Source organism: Rhinatrema bivittatum, chromosome 10 (assembly GCF_901001135.1).
Source record: "Rhinatrema bivittatum chromosome 10, aRhiBiv1.1, whole genome shotgun sequence".
In the NCBI taxonomy this organism is placed as follows: Eukaryota; Metazoa; Chordata; class Amphibia; order Gymnophiona; family Rhinatrematidae; genus Rhinatrema; species Rhinatrema bivittatum.
This window is the reverse complement of record NC_042624.1, coordinates 123,207,042-123,221,886: the sequence shown is the minus strand read 5'-3', so window position 1 is coordinate 123,221,886 and position 14,845 is coordinate 123,207,042. Positions and strand designations below refer to the sequence as shown.

Sequence of the window (14,845 nt, the reverse complement as noted above, 5' to 3'; positions counted from 1 at the left end):
ATCTTAAGTATTTGCCGTTCCATGCAGGTTTACCCCTATGTTTCTCTTAAGGGTAGCAACTGCAGCTCCATACAGTTATCCCCAAGCTATATGATAACCCATAACAAATTTACTGCTAGCAACATTTTTAGTGGGTAATGAACCGCCTTGAAAAATCAGTGCTTGACTTTCTTTGCTTATGGACTTAGCCATATAAGCAGTTTGGTATTTTTTCCTTATGTCTGCGCATCAGTACCTTCAGACTGTTAAAAAAAATAAATAAATAAAAATCAGGGCTTGTTGTCTCTCAATCCAACTCATCGTTCCCACCACCATGTTGCAATTTGCATCAAAAGTATGAAAATGTATTGGTTAAGGGTAGTAACTGCTGCTCCATGCAGCTTACCTCCATGCTTATCAGTTCCCCATATTGTAAAAGTTGGGGCCCTCAGTGGTTGCTGTCTTAATCCAATTCCCCTTTTCCCGCTGCCTTTGAAGCAGAGAGCAATGATGGAGTAGCATCAAAATTATCAAGGCTTATTGGTTAAGGGTAGTAACAGCCACACCAGCAAGCTACCTCCATGCTTATCAGTTTCCCAGACTGTAAAAGTCAGGGTCCTCCAAATAAAGGATCACTGCTCCCCACTACAGACATGGTCAGCAACTACAGCAGAGCAGCTGTCTACAGCTATTTCTGTAGGAGGAATCAAACCTATCCTTTCCATTGACTTTGTGTCCAGCAGCAGATCAGGCAGCTTGCAGTGAAAGATCACAACCTAGCGCAAACAGCCAAGATCTAATCTCAGTTTTTGGCTACCGTGCTGGCCAAGTCCCCAAAAAAGACTGACATCCTTCTAGTGGAGGAAAGTTTCAACACATCACCATACACATTGGTTTCAGATAATGACAGACCCTAGTGTATTGAAGATTATACAACAGCAGTAATGATTAAATTTAATTTATTGATTAAATTTCAAGGCACTGCCAACACGCAGTCCTCTAAAGTCATTCCATCAATGCAGAGCATATCCTTCAAAAAGAGCTGTCAACCCTCCGTGCAGCAAATGCAGTAGAACCCCAGTGCCACTATTGAAGAGGAATACGAGCTTCTAGTCTAAATACTTCTTCATACTCAAGAAACCTGGGGACCCTTGACCCATTCTGGACTTCAGATCCGAACAAAAAAAAAAAAAAAGGTCAAGATGAACTCTCTAGGTACAATCCTTCCTCACTTGGAAATCAAAGACCAGCTAAGTACTCTGGACCTCAAGGATGCTTATACACACATTTCAATTCACAAGTATCACAGTCCTGGCTACAACATCTTCCTTAATCCATCTTCTTTCTGCTTCCATAAAAGAAATCTGCAAAATGGTTATATGGACTTTTTTCCATACATTCACTGTCAGTTTTTGCCTCAAAACTGCTTTACGTCAAGATAGAATTTTTGGCTGAGCAGTTCTCAAAAGTTTAACTAATTCCTTCAGATCCTGTCAGACAAATCTGATTGACTTTTTTGACTGGGTAACCAAGGAATTGGATCAAGGAAGAGCGCTCGATGTCATCTACTTGGATTTCAGCAAAGCTTTTGATACGGTTCCGCACAGGAGACTGGTGAATAAAACGAGAAGCTTAGGAGTGAGGGCCGAGGTGGTGACCTGGATTGCAAATTGGTTGACGGACAGAAGACAATGTGTGATGGTAAATGGAACTTTCTCTGAAGAGAGAGCGGTTTTAAGTGGTGTACCACAAGGATCGGTTTTGGGACCGGTCCTGTTCAATATCTTTGTGAGCGACATTGCGGACGGGATAGAAGGTAAGGTTTGTCTTTTTGCGGATGACACTAAGATCTGCAACAGAGTGGACATGCCGGAAGGAGTGGAGAGAATGAGACGGGATTTAAGGAAACTGGAAGAGTGGTCGAAGATATGGCAGCTGAGATTCAATGCCAAGAAGTGCAAAGTCATGCATATGGGGAGTGGAAATCCGAATGAACTGTATTCGATGGGGGGGGGGGGGAGGCTGATGTGCACGGAGCAGGAGAGGGACCTTGGGGTGATAGTGTCTAATGATATGAAGTCTGCGAAACAATGTGACAAGGCGATAGCAAAAGCCAGAAGAATGCTGGGCTGCATAGAGAGAGGAATATCGAGTAAGAAAAGGGAAGTGATTATTCCCTTGTACAGGTCCTTGGTGAGGCCTCACCTGGAGTACTGTGTTCAGTTCTGGAGACCGTATCTACAAAGAGACAAAGACAAGATGGAAGCGGTACAGAGAAGGGCAACCAAGAAGGTGGAGGATCTTCATCGGATGACGTACGAGGAGAGATTGAAGAATCTAAATATGTACACCCTGGAGGAAAGGAGGAGCAGGGGTGATATGATTCAGACTTTCAGATACTTGAAAAACTTTAATGATCCAAAGACAACGACAAACCTTTTCAGACGGAAAAAAATCAGCAGAACCAGAGGTCACGAGCTGAGGCTCCGGGGAGGAAGACTAAGAACCAATGTCAGGAAGTATTTCTTCACGGAAAGGGTGGTGGATGCCTGGAATGCCCTTCCGGAGGAAGTGGTGAAGTCTAAAACTGTGAAAGACTTCAAAGGGGCGTGGGATAAACACTGTGGATCCATCAAGTCTAGTGGGCATAAATATAGAGGAGGTGGTAAAACACTGCACGGAGCGGCAGTAGCCACAGAGGCATTCACGGAGCGGGATGCCAGTGGCGAGTAGTTGTTCCACCTTCAGGCAGCAAAATACTGCACGGAGCGGCAGTAGCCACAGAGGCATTCACGGAGCGGGATGCCAGTGGTTTGTGTTCCACCTTCACGGAGCGGAAGGTTGGAGGGCTGCCATCTCCAAAAAAACAAAAAACAAAAAAACAAAAAACAAACAAGCAAAACAGAGGTGGGTAAGAGTATGGGGCAGGAGTGTGGCCGTTTATTGCGGCAGTTGCTACCCCTGATTGAGCTGGATGTTCATTGGGATGCGGATACGGCACTGCTCTCTGCATTGGTGGAGGGGTGGAAGGGAATTGGGGCCGGAGGGTGCTGGAAGCCAATAGTGACGGGGGAGGGGGAGAAAAAAAGGGGTGGGGGGAAGATAAAAATAAATAAATAAATAAAATGGATAAACTGCGTAGCTTGCTGGGCAGACTGGATGGGCCGTTTGGTCTTCTTCTGCCGTCATTTCTATGTTTCTATGTATCTCTTCTCCTTTCCCTCACCCACCCACCTCTGAGTACAGGTTGCATGTTCCATTGCTAATATAAAGACACAAAGAATACTTGGGAGTCCCCACTTGTAAGAATGAACATAAAGCTGCTGACAGATACGTTCTCGCTGTGATTAGCCTTTGAGGAAGAACTCAGCAGAGCTGCAGCAATGTTGATTTTGTTACTTCTCTAATACAAAATAGCACTGTGTGCCTCAAAAGAGAACTTGGGGGGATGCTATGTAAAACATGTCCTTGGAGTTTGCATCTGTTTCCTTGTTTTACTACCCCTGAGTCCTCATTGAGCCTCTCCTCATGCAATCAAAGCACAGCTCATGAATGCAGCAGAAGGGTAGCGAGATCACAGCTACTAGGGAGAAAGGATCTGCTGAGTACAAAGAGTGGTCTATGAAAAAAAAATTATCTTCGTTATTTTCCTCAGAGGGATGTATATAGTGGTATCGAGTGGCAACATACTTTTTCTAGCATGTAGCAGATGGACTCAGGACCAATGGGTATAGTGTGCTCCTGATAGCAGTTGGAGACGGAGTCAGATTTCAATCTGACGTCAGCCCTAGTACATATACCCCTGCTCTTCAGTCTTTCTCTGATCCATTGCAGTTTGGGACTCTATGCACACTTGTACAGCGTTAGAGTATTCTAATCAAAGAAATCCAAAGCAAATAAATCTTACCTTTACAGACTAGCCCTGCTCTCCTGCGGTGATACCTAAGGGTCCCTCCCCCAGTTCAGAATTCCTGAGGTGATTTCTGCGATCCCTCAGAAGTAGGCCTTGGTCCGGCAGTGGTCCCCGGCGTGGACTTAGCCCCCAACAACGGGTGTGGCTGAGAGGCAGCGGGTGCAACTTCGGGCGCGGCGGTGAAGGTACCTTTCCCTCTCCCCCCACAGCTGGAGACCGCCCGAATTGAGACCGGGAAACGCCGAGACAAGGTAAGGTAGAAAACTTCCTAAAAGTCTCCGGTCTCTGAGGCTCGAAGAGCTGCACAGATCGCCAGCCAGCGTCAGTGCTACCAGGTTGATCAGCCCTATCCGGGCTAGTCCCCGGTCCGATACAAGGGTCCTCCCGCGTGGAGACCCTCAGAGATGGTCGCCATATTGCTCACGTGGTCACAGTCGCCATTTTCGCTTGATCGCCGTCCTGTCCGCCGATTCGATCCGTGCGCACAAAATCACTTGTGCGCACACCGGCGCGCGCATAGGTGCCATGCACACAGACATGCGCACGAGGGCACCGGGCGCACAGCCACATGCTCAACTGTGCCGGGCGCATAAGTAAACCCCGTGTGCATAGCGGCACGCGATTCTTATTGAGCGCGCAACTGACCTACGCGCACAACTTTGGCGCACCCGGAGCGCATAACTAAGCCTCCCGGCGTACACTTGAACGCACAAACCATAGGTTTCTGCAATCCTACACCCACAAACCATGGCACCACCGGACAAGAAGCTCAAGGCTCAGGTCATCTGCCCAGCATGCCACATTAGAGCTGCGCAGCACGAAGAGGCCACGGCCCTGTATCTACAGTGCGAGGAGGCTCTGGGTGAACCAGGTCAAGGTCCTCCCCAGCCAGTACTGGGATCCAGATCCACCGACAGTACACCGGACCTCGCTATCCCCAGCGGGAGCCTCCTTCAAACGGGGCTCCCCAAGGACCCAGCACCTCTCAATTTAGACCCAGCATCTTTCTCCTGGATAGAATTCTTCAAAGGCCTATATACCTTTGCCGCATGCAACCGCCTCCGATGACGCAACCACAGCCTCCCCCAGAGGACCCTAACATCCTGGGACCTTCTAAACCCAGAGAAGTGCCTCTCCCGCCCAAAAGCCTCAACATTGGGGACACTGACACCTTGGGCGAGGATCAAGACTCCATGGAGGAAGGGGAAATCCCTCCAGGAACGGAACCTTACCGAACCATGAGGCGGTTCTTCGGACCTCGTGGAGCACAGCTTGAAAGAGCTCGCTATCCCAGGCACAAGTGCCACAGGGGAACCTAAGACGAACCCCTCCTAGAGGGACTCAGTCAGGCCTCCCGCCATTTCTCTTTGCTGCAAGCCGTCCAACAGCTGATTGACCTGGAATGGGAGGCTCCAGAGGCCACTTTCAAAGGGGGATGGACCCTGGCAGCCATGTACCCCCTGGACCCCGCTGCCAAAGATCTCCTGGCATTCCCCAAAGTGGATGCCATGGTCTGCGCGGTCTCAAAGTGCACTACCATCCCAGTTGCGGGACGAGCGGCAAAATGTCATCCGCAGTAAGCACATATCTTATATGAAGTGAATGATGCTTAAACATCAGATGGTTCCACATACGTTTTCTGCAGATCAGCACAGACCTCTCTTATCAATGCATTGATAAGAGAGGAGACGGATGACATTTTGAATTCCATTGCGAATCTCTCAGTGTTTCAAATTCAAGCCCCTGAGGCAGCCACTGGAATGTGGCGAAACTCGGCCTGAGTCGGGCAATTTTAATTAATACGACTCCACCCAATAAAGATTTGGCAAAGATTATTTTGGGCCTCTATTTCTTTGTTGTTTCCTCACGGCTTTGTTAGATCGCCTGCCTTGCTGTTTTTTTGGGGTATATGTACTAGGGCTGACGTCAGATTGAAATTTGACTCAGTCTCCAACTGCTATCAGGAGCACACTATACCCATTGGTCCTGAGTCCATCTGTCTACACTAAGGAAAACGACATTATCAGGGAAGTAATTTCTCCATTTCTTAGAAAAGTTAAACTGTTCATTCTGATATCCCTGTCCACCATGAACAGGAATTCTAGACAAAGGATGAAAGGTGAGACTTTGTCTCCTACACTATCGTGTAAGTCTCTTATCAACAGGAAGTAGATGTATAGTGTTCAACTGCCACCCTCTCCAGAGGTCTAAACACATGACCTACATTACATTCTCCTAACTTGATGAAACAGAAAAATAATATAGTAGATGATGGTAGGAAAGGGCCAATTGGTCAATCTATTCTGCCCAATTATTTCTGCTGCATTACTAATGATCTGTCCCAACCACACACCACAACCAGTGGTAGAATATTGCTCCTTATCCAAAATAGGTTTTGACCTCATTCTCCTTTGTACTCTACTCTCTTGGGCAAGGTCCTTGGATTCTGCATTGGCATTGCAAGGGCCTCAGAACGGTGCGAGATCAGGGGATGGGGAGAGTCAGGGAGAGCAGCAGTGGATCAGGCATAGGCATGTGAATGCAGCTCACACTGCTCTCCTCATTCTCCTCCTCTTGCAGGCCAATTAGTGCTGGGAGAGGGTGACTTGGTAGGAGGATAGATGAGGGAAAGTAAAAATGAACAGGAGGAGGATGAGATAATGGATAGGTAGATGTGTGTGAGAAAAGAGTTGGATAGGCAGAGGCATATGTGAGAGGAGACTGGTGCTAGTTGGGGTGAGGGAATCCTTCATCCCCTTCCTCTCTTCAATCTCTCCCAGTCCTCCTTTCTTTTCATCTCCTATCTCCCATTCTTTTCTCCCTTTTATGATCCTATCCCTCCCTCCCTCTCTTCCTCTTCTCCAAGGTCCCATCCCCTGTACCAATCACAAAAATCCCCTTCCTAGAACAGAATAAAGTACTCACACCTAAAGTTCAGAAAATGGCTTTATTTCTATAAAGTAAAATCTATTCTTTAATATTCAAATATATGCTTATTTAAATATGCTACAGATCTGCTGCTAAATTTTAGAAACTTTGCCACAGAATTTTCTAACCCTTGCCACAGGAAACTTGGGATTGTGCTCTTGGTTGAGCCTGCAAGCTTGTTTATATTTATCCCCAGCACTCCTCTCTTCCCGTGTCCAACAGCAAAGCTTTGTATTAATCTAAATAGCTACTAATACTAGTGTGGCTGCTGTGGCCTTTCTGAATGGTATTCAGCCACCACCAGCCTGTTGTACCAGTTGGGTCCTCACTAGGGGTATGTAGCCTGAAATGTACATCTGCCTGTATTTCTGCTAGGACTTCGAGTTATTACTGTAGCAGCAGCCTGCCAGACAGACCCAGCTTCTAGTTTAGTTCTGTTGTCAAAGCCAGATCTAAATATTTAGCAGTACTGGCATGAAATTACATTCTTTGAGTCACCATATATGGTGACATTACTAGACCTCAAGACCAAAAAAGGGGGGGAGAGAGATCTTCCTCAGGCCTGTAACCTGATGGCTTAACGGTCATAACTGTAAACTGCATTGGGCCACTCTATGTGGGCCAGTAATGTGGTATAGAAATAGAATAAATAAAATAATTGAGAAAGTCCAGCCCTTTGTTTTTCTTCTGCCTGCAGATTCCTTAGCAAGGCCAAGGAGGACTGTGTTCACGCGTGCTATCGAGGGCTGTGACCTGCACTGGCAGGACAGTCACTTGCAGAGGATCATCAGCAGTGACTTCTACATGTCCCCCTCCTACCACAGAGAAGGAGAGAGCCTCCTGTTTAATTCCCAGGGGCAGCCACTCTGGCTAGGTAAGAAAAAGTGTTGCCTACATGAGTTCTTGCTGCTTTTTTTTTTCTTTCTGTGCCTGCTTTATCCTTCTCTTTTCCTCTGCCCTCTCTCTTACTTCCCTTATATTTTACTTTCTGTCCTTCACCACTAGGCTTGATTAACTAAGCTTTTTTCATGAGGATACAGATTGTGTGATAAAAACCTTAGTAAATGAGTCTCCATGTCTGTTGGTATGCAAGCCCTGATGTTGCCCCAGCATTTTCTTTTAACACTTGGCACCCCCTTAATCCCTAAAATGCTAGAAGAGGAGTACAATCGGATGCCTTCTGACTTCTCAAAACACATGCATGAGCTGCTGGTATCCAGGGCATTCACTGCTAACATACGGGCCGATACAGTAAAGTGCACTCCGATGCAGCGCACTGTTAGCCCAGGTTTGGACACGCGTTTGCAACGTGCTAGCTTTACCCCTTATACAGTAAGGGGTAATAGCGCGTCAAACGCGTGGCCAACCCCCCCCCCCCCCCCCCCGAAACTAATAGCGCCTGCAATATGCAAATGCATGTTGATGGGCCTATTAGTCATTCCCGCGCGATACAGAAAGTAAAATGTGCAGCCAAGCCGCACATTTTACTTAAAAAAAAAATTAACGCCTGCCCAAAGGCAGGCGCTAATTTCGGCCAGCACCAGGGAAGTGTACAACTTAATATCATAGCAATATTAAGTCGGAGGCCCCAAAAATAAAAAAAAATTTTAAATGTGCCCACGGGTCAGAAGACGGATGCTCAATTATGCCGGCATCCGTTTTCTGAATCCGTGGCTGTCAGAGGGCTTGAGAACTGGCGCCGGAAAAATTGAGCATCGGCTGTCAAACCCGCTGACAGCCACTGCTTCTGTCAAAAAGGAGGCGCTAGGGACGTTGGAGTTACCCTCACATAGACCTCTTTGCGTCAATCCACAACCGCAAAGTAGGGAACTTCTGCTCTCTCACTCGCAGCCAACACCTTCAGCCAAAAGATGCTTTCTCCCTCTCGTGCGTCAGTGGTCTCCTTTATGCGTACCCTCCACTTCCACTCATTTCAAAGACTCTCGTGAAATTGCGAAGCGACAAGGGACTAATGATTCTCATAACCCCTCATTGGTCACGCCAGGTCTGGTTTCCAATTCTCCACGACCTATCAGTACACTGGCACATGCCTCTGGGGAAGGACCCGCTTCTGATCACTCAGAAAAGCGGCTGCCTTTGTCACCCTGACCTCCAGGCCCTCTCCCTGACTGCTTGGATGTTGAAAGATTAATACTTCAACCTCTTAACCTTTCAGAGCCGGTTTCTCGTGTCCTAGTAGCTTCACGAAAGCCTTCCACAAGGCAGTCTTATCATTACAAATGGAACAGGTTTACGGTATGGTGTACTTCCATGTCCATCGATCCCTTCACTTGTTCCACACCGAAGTTTCTGGACTGTCTCTGGCATCTGTCAGTCAGGTCTCCAAACTTCTTCTATAAGGGTACATGTCAGTTTGGTAGCCGCCTTCCATAAAGGTGTCGGGGATGTACCTATTTCAGTACAACCCCTTGTAACACGCTTTTTGAAGGGCTTTCTCCACCTTAAACCTCCTCTGCGCTCTCCGGCTCCTCCCTGGGACCTCAACATGGTTTTGGGGCGGCTCATGAAACCTCCATTTGAGCCTCTCCAATCCTGTGATCTCCGCCATCTCACCTGGAAGATGATTTTTCTTTTGGCGATAACATCTGCTCGCAGAGTTAGTGAGTTACAGGCCTTAGTCACCTTTTCCGCCAAGCCTTCCCTTAAGTTCCAATATATCAACATACATCACAGACTCAACCCAATTGGCTAGACTCTCGGTCCAGCCCCAGTATATACATATGTACTCTACCTCTAGTTTTTGCTATCCTTTTACTTCCTGGCTACTCTAGCCCCCAAGTTCAATCTCCCTGTTATATGTAACTGTGCTTCGGCCTTCCTGTTATATGGTTATGTTGTTAATCCCTTAGTTCCATGTAAACCGGTTTGATATGAATCTTGTCATGAAGATCGGTATAGAAAATGTCAAATAAATAAATCTCTCTCGTGGTTCTACTATGGGGAAAAAACTGGCGTTTCAATACGGTCCTATTATGGCTGCCACCCTTTCACGTGCTCATTGGCAATACCGTAACAGTTCTTTGAGATTCATGACTCTTCTGAATATACTCCTGACTTACTCTGGGAGACTTTAAAATCAGTTTTGCGTGGGCGCATTATCAGTTTTGCTTCTCATCGTAAGCGCGAGCGTGCCTATCAGGAGCACTCTCTGGAACTTCGCATAGGGCAGCTAGAGAGCTCTCAAAAACACATCAACTCCTACCATACTTTTCGTGAGTTGGAGTGACACAGGGCCGCTCTTCACGAACTGCAACTCGAAGATGTCGAACGAGTCATTCGGTATTCTCGTCAGATTATGAATTTGGGAATAAGGTCGGGCCTATACTTGTTCGTTTGCTACATCGTCAATCACAAAGGGCCTTGATCTCTGGCATCTGACGACCGTATGGCTCCTTGATGCACTCTACTGAGGGCACTAATGCTCGTTTTAAGGATTTTTTTACACATCTATAATCTGCTGAAAATCAGTCCTCTCCTGCTGATATAGCGGGATATTTAGTCGACCTGACATTGCCTACCTTAACCAGTGTTCAGAAGGAGCGATTAGTGGCTCCCATCTCTACCCTAGAAATTCAGAGTGCTATTTCACGCCTACCTGGCCAGAAGAGTCTGGGCCCAGATGGTTACCCAGTTGAATTTTATAAATGTTTTCTGGAGGACCTTGCAAGCCCATCCGACAATACCGGTAATCTTTCTGATGCCACTATAATTTTACTACCAATGCCGGGGCGTGACCATACTGAACCGGAAGCTTATTGCCCCATTTCATTATTGAATGTAGATTAAAGATCTTAGCGAAGGTACTGCACTTGCGGCTCGAAAGCTGCATGGGCTCTTTGATAGGCCCAGATCAGTCTGGTTTTATTAGCGGTTGTACCTCAGTAAATAACACCCATTGCCTATTCAATATTTTTGCCTTAGCTAAACAAGACAAGATCCCCGGTCTCGTCAACAGTCTGGACGCAGAAAAAGCTTTTGACCGGCTAAGTTGGCCGTTTTTATTTGCAGTGCTAGCTAAAATGAGTTTCCCTGATTTGTTTTGCGGCTGGATTCGAGCTTTATACGAACACCCCTGGGCTAGGGTCCTTACTAATGACCAACTGTTGTATTTTTTTTCCCATATTGAAAGGTCTTTCTCAGCAAGCGCTAAGGTCGCGTAAAAGCCGATACTGTATCGCGGGTCCGTATTACGCGCTTTACTGTATCGGCCCGTTTGTCGGGCTGCGAAACATTGGTGGGAGGAGGATCTTTGCTGTCTGGGCCATCACTACAAGGGTGATAGGTTACTCTCCTTTGCTGAACTTCAGGATGAATTTGATGTAGAAGCCACTACTCAGACTTACTATGATCTTTTAAAGCAAGATCTGGCTTGGAGAGAGTGAGGCGGATGGCATTGGATAGTTCCTACTGCCTTGGAACTTGCCCTTACTAAGGGCTTTATACACCAGAAGATGAGTTCCTATTTATATCATACAATTATTCAGACTTATGTGGACAGAGCCCATTTTGAAGGTGGAATGGCAATGGTGTACTGATCTGGGTCTCACGATTAGCTCGCAGGCTTGGCAGGGAATATGGCACTGGACACACAGGTCATGTCTTTGTGCCAAGAGGGCTGAGTTGATAGTCCGCCTCATCATGCATTCCTATCGCTTTCCACTTTTTTTCTCTTGTTTTTCTGCCACCTCTTCTCCATATTGTTGGCGAGGCTGTGTTCTTCCATAGTCTTATCTTCATGTTTGGGACTGTCCAATTGTATCTATTTTTTTGGGCACGAGTGAGTAGGCTTATTGGGCAGATTGCAAGCTGTGCCTTTTCTGTGACTCCTAGGGATATGGGGTACTCAGAGACTGGATAGATATAAGAAACCGTTGGTTCAAAGCTGCTTGCTTCGCAATAACCTGGAAGTGGACGTCTACCCCTACCTTGGAAGATTGGAGAACTCCGGCCCATTCTACGGCCCTTTTTTGCTGGGCAATAACAAGATCGGGGAAAGAAATTGGAATTTTTGTCGCTCATCCTAAGTATTTAGTTATCACTGGATGTGTCCTTTTCATACTCTGTCATCTGTGTTTTGTCTGTTGCACTGCTCTGTCTTGCTCCCTGTCTGTCTTGACTCTGATTCATAAACAGAGTTGTTTAAAAAATAAATTAAAAAAAAAAATTATATATATATATATATATATATATATATATATATATATATATATATATATATGAGCTTTCAAAACCATTAAAGGAAAGGTCTCACAAACTGGCAAGAATACAAATAAAATCCCTTTCCCTGTGTTTTAGATCTGAGGAATTTTGATAACTCTGTTATGCTTTGTTGAAAGAAATCTAGTGGTGATAGGCAGGTGGCCATTCCCAATACCTTGCAGAAAATGCCACACAGTGTTAGAGATAGTAGTAGGCTCGGGCATCTGGGGCGCAAAGAATATTTGGTGCCCTAAGATAGAAGGCTTGAAAATAGATAAGACATACATTGTAATCTGCGTGTGTGTGTGTGAGTATACAGTATGTACACACATGCAATAGGTTCCCTTGGAACTTCTCCTACACTAGGAAACACTGAAATTAGTTATCCCACTCCTAACAAGTGATCTCAGAAGCATCCATCTATAACTTCTTCTTTGTGCTTCCAAACTCTGTTTTGCAGGCGATCCAGGATGGGGAGAGAACTGAGTTTAGGTCCTACGAGGGGGGAGAAATTGGGGAATTTTTCTGAACCAGATTTTATATTATACAGCTACTTATATTTAATATCATAGTGGAAATTGTATTTGTGGCATTTATTTTAATGGATGGATCGCCCCTCTTTGAGGTCAGAATGTTTTCCTCATTCTGGTTAATTGTTTTGTTGTACTTGTTTTTCTTTGCCTATAATTTATTCATATTATTTCTTTTATCTATTTTTAATCATTGTATTTATTTTGATGATTAATAATAATAAATGCCAGGAGGAGGAAAGATGTGAGTGAGAGAGCAGAAGCAGCGACTGCACTCATCAGGGAGACAGTGCTGCATCCTCCCCTGCAATCCTGGCACATCCCCATCTGCTCCACTCACTACCTGGGCTCTGTTTCTTCTCTGCTGAGAGAGCAGGAGCAGCGACTGCACTCAACAGGGAGACAGCGCTCCTTCCTCCCCTGCAATCCTGGCACATCCCCATCTGCTCCTCTCACTACCTGGGCTCTGTTTCTTCCCTCCTGCCACCTCTTCTGCAGTCTACTTTCCACCCTTTTCACTAATTATTGTCCTTTGTCTATTGAACGTTGTAGAGATACTGGTTACAATTTCAAACTAACTTAGTACTGAATCCCATTTACTAACTTATCCTTTGTTTTTGAAAAATTGAATATCTGATTTTACAATTTGAATTGCCTTTCTTTAGTAACTTCAACATTTATAGTTTTGTCCAATTGAAACTTTGTAGGGGGCAGGAGATGGCTATCTTGCTCCTTAAATACAGATTTTTGGTTTTCATTCTTTGCCTGTCACTTTCAGTACTTGGACAATTAGTCTACAAACGTTTAGCTTCCTATGCAGTCTAGACATTGGTTAGAATTCACACTGAAAGAAGGGGCTGAGATAAGATATTGTAAGTGAGTCCTCTCTCTCTACTTCTGTCGGTGATGAGAATGAAAGGAAATTCATGTCCGAAATCAGGAACCTCTGCTAGATTATTTCCACACTGATCAAATCTCCAGGGTGCATCACAGCAGCACCGGTGCCTAAAGTGAAGTCCAGTATGATTTAAGAGACAATCAGAACAGAGCAGGAAAATGCAGGAAATCTAAAGTATATAAAATAAAGATTGAGAGGTCTGCCCTTCAAAAGGACTTTTTTCCTGCATCTGTTTTACGCACACTTGTATTCTCTTACCAGCATTCTTCTTAGTGGTTAGAGCAGCGGGCTACGAACTGGGAGACCAGGGTTCGAGTCCTGCTGTCGCTCCTTGTGACCTTGGGCAAGTCACTTTACCCTCTACTGTCTCAGGTACAAACTTAGATTGTGAGCCCTCTGGGGATAGGGAAATACCTACAGTACCTGAATGTAATCCACTTTGAAGCGCTGAAAAAAGTGCGAAAAGCGGAATATAAATTAAAAAATATTAAAAAAAAAAAAATGTTCAGGGACAACGGAGGGAGCTAGAAAGGGAGAACATGGGAAAGAAACGTTTATATCAAATTAGTAAAATGAGCATGGTAGCAGATGAGGTCAGCTGTATTAAATAAGATTTTCCCTTTCTTCTCCAGAGCATGTACCCACTGCCTGTGCTCGTGTCGATGCGTTGCGTTCCCATGGTTATCCGAAGGAAGCTCTGCGCTTAGCTGTTGCCATCATCAATACTCTGAGGCTACAGCAGCAAAGACAGATGGAGATGTACAAACAGAAGAAAGGTGCACACAATGCTTCCCCTGATCTTGGCATACATTGGGGTATGGATGCCAAAGACTCCTAAATAGATCTTGCACAAAAGTCCTTTCCTATGTAACATAAACCAGCACTAGGGAGCTGAAACTGACTACATACCATAAACTAAAAGAAAACATCCAAAATGCACCTCCCCCACCCAAATCGATATATTAAAGTCTACAAAGAAACATCTTAAACAATAATAATATCCCAACCAGCTTTCTTTGCCCTTATATATTTTTCACATTCTGCTGTCTAAAAAATGCAAATCAACCTGCATTAAATGAAGAATTTGGTTCCCTGATCTATACAACATATCTTATACCAGTGCCTCCCAGCCTGGGGTCTGTGAGACCATCCCAGAAGAGACACAAGAAAGCTTAGCTGGGGGGGAAAAGAGCAGGCTGCTGCTCTCTGATTTATCTGAACTGCTGCCACAGGTCAGTAGAATAAGAATGGGGCCTACCTACTGCTGCCCCGGACCCTTCACCCCACATTGCTGCAGGTTAGGAGGAGCAGTGACAGCAAATGTCCATCGGCATCCAGCAGGAGCCTCCAACCGCACTGCTGCATGTCCAGCAGAGG

The 14,845-nt window shown here is 45.6% G+C and overlaps 1 protein-coding gene across 1 annotated transcript in view; it reads left to right on the top strand.

The window, feature by feature from the left end:
• The window catches only part of ZSWIM5 (zinc finger SWIM-type containing 5), a 200,297-nt gene that overhangs the window by 62,164 nt on the left and 123,288 nt on the right, over window positions 1–14,845 (top strand). The window contains exons 6-7 of the mRNA XM_029618845.1: window positions 7,518–7,694; window positions 14,101–14,244. Coding sequence (XP_029474705.1) covers window positions 7,518–7,694; window positions 14,101–14,244 — 321 coding nt within the window. The remainder of the gene's footprint in view (window positions 1–7,517; window positions 7,695–14,100; window positions 14,245–14,845) is intronic.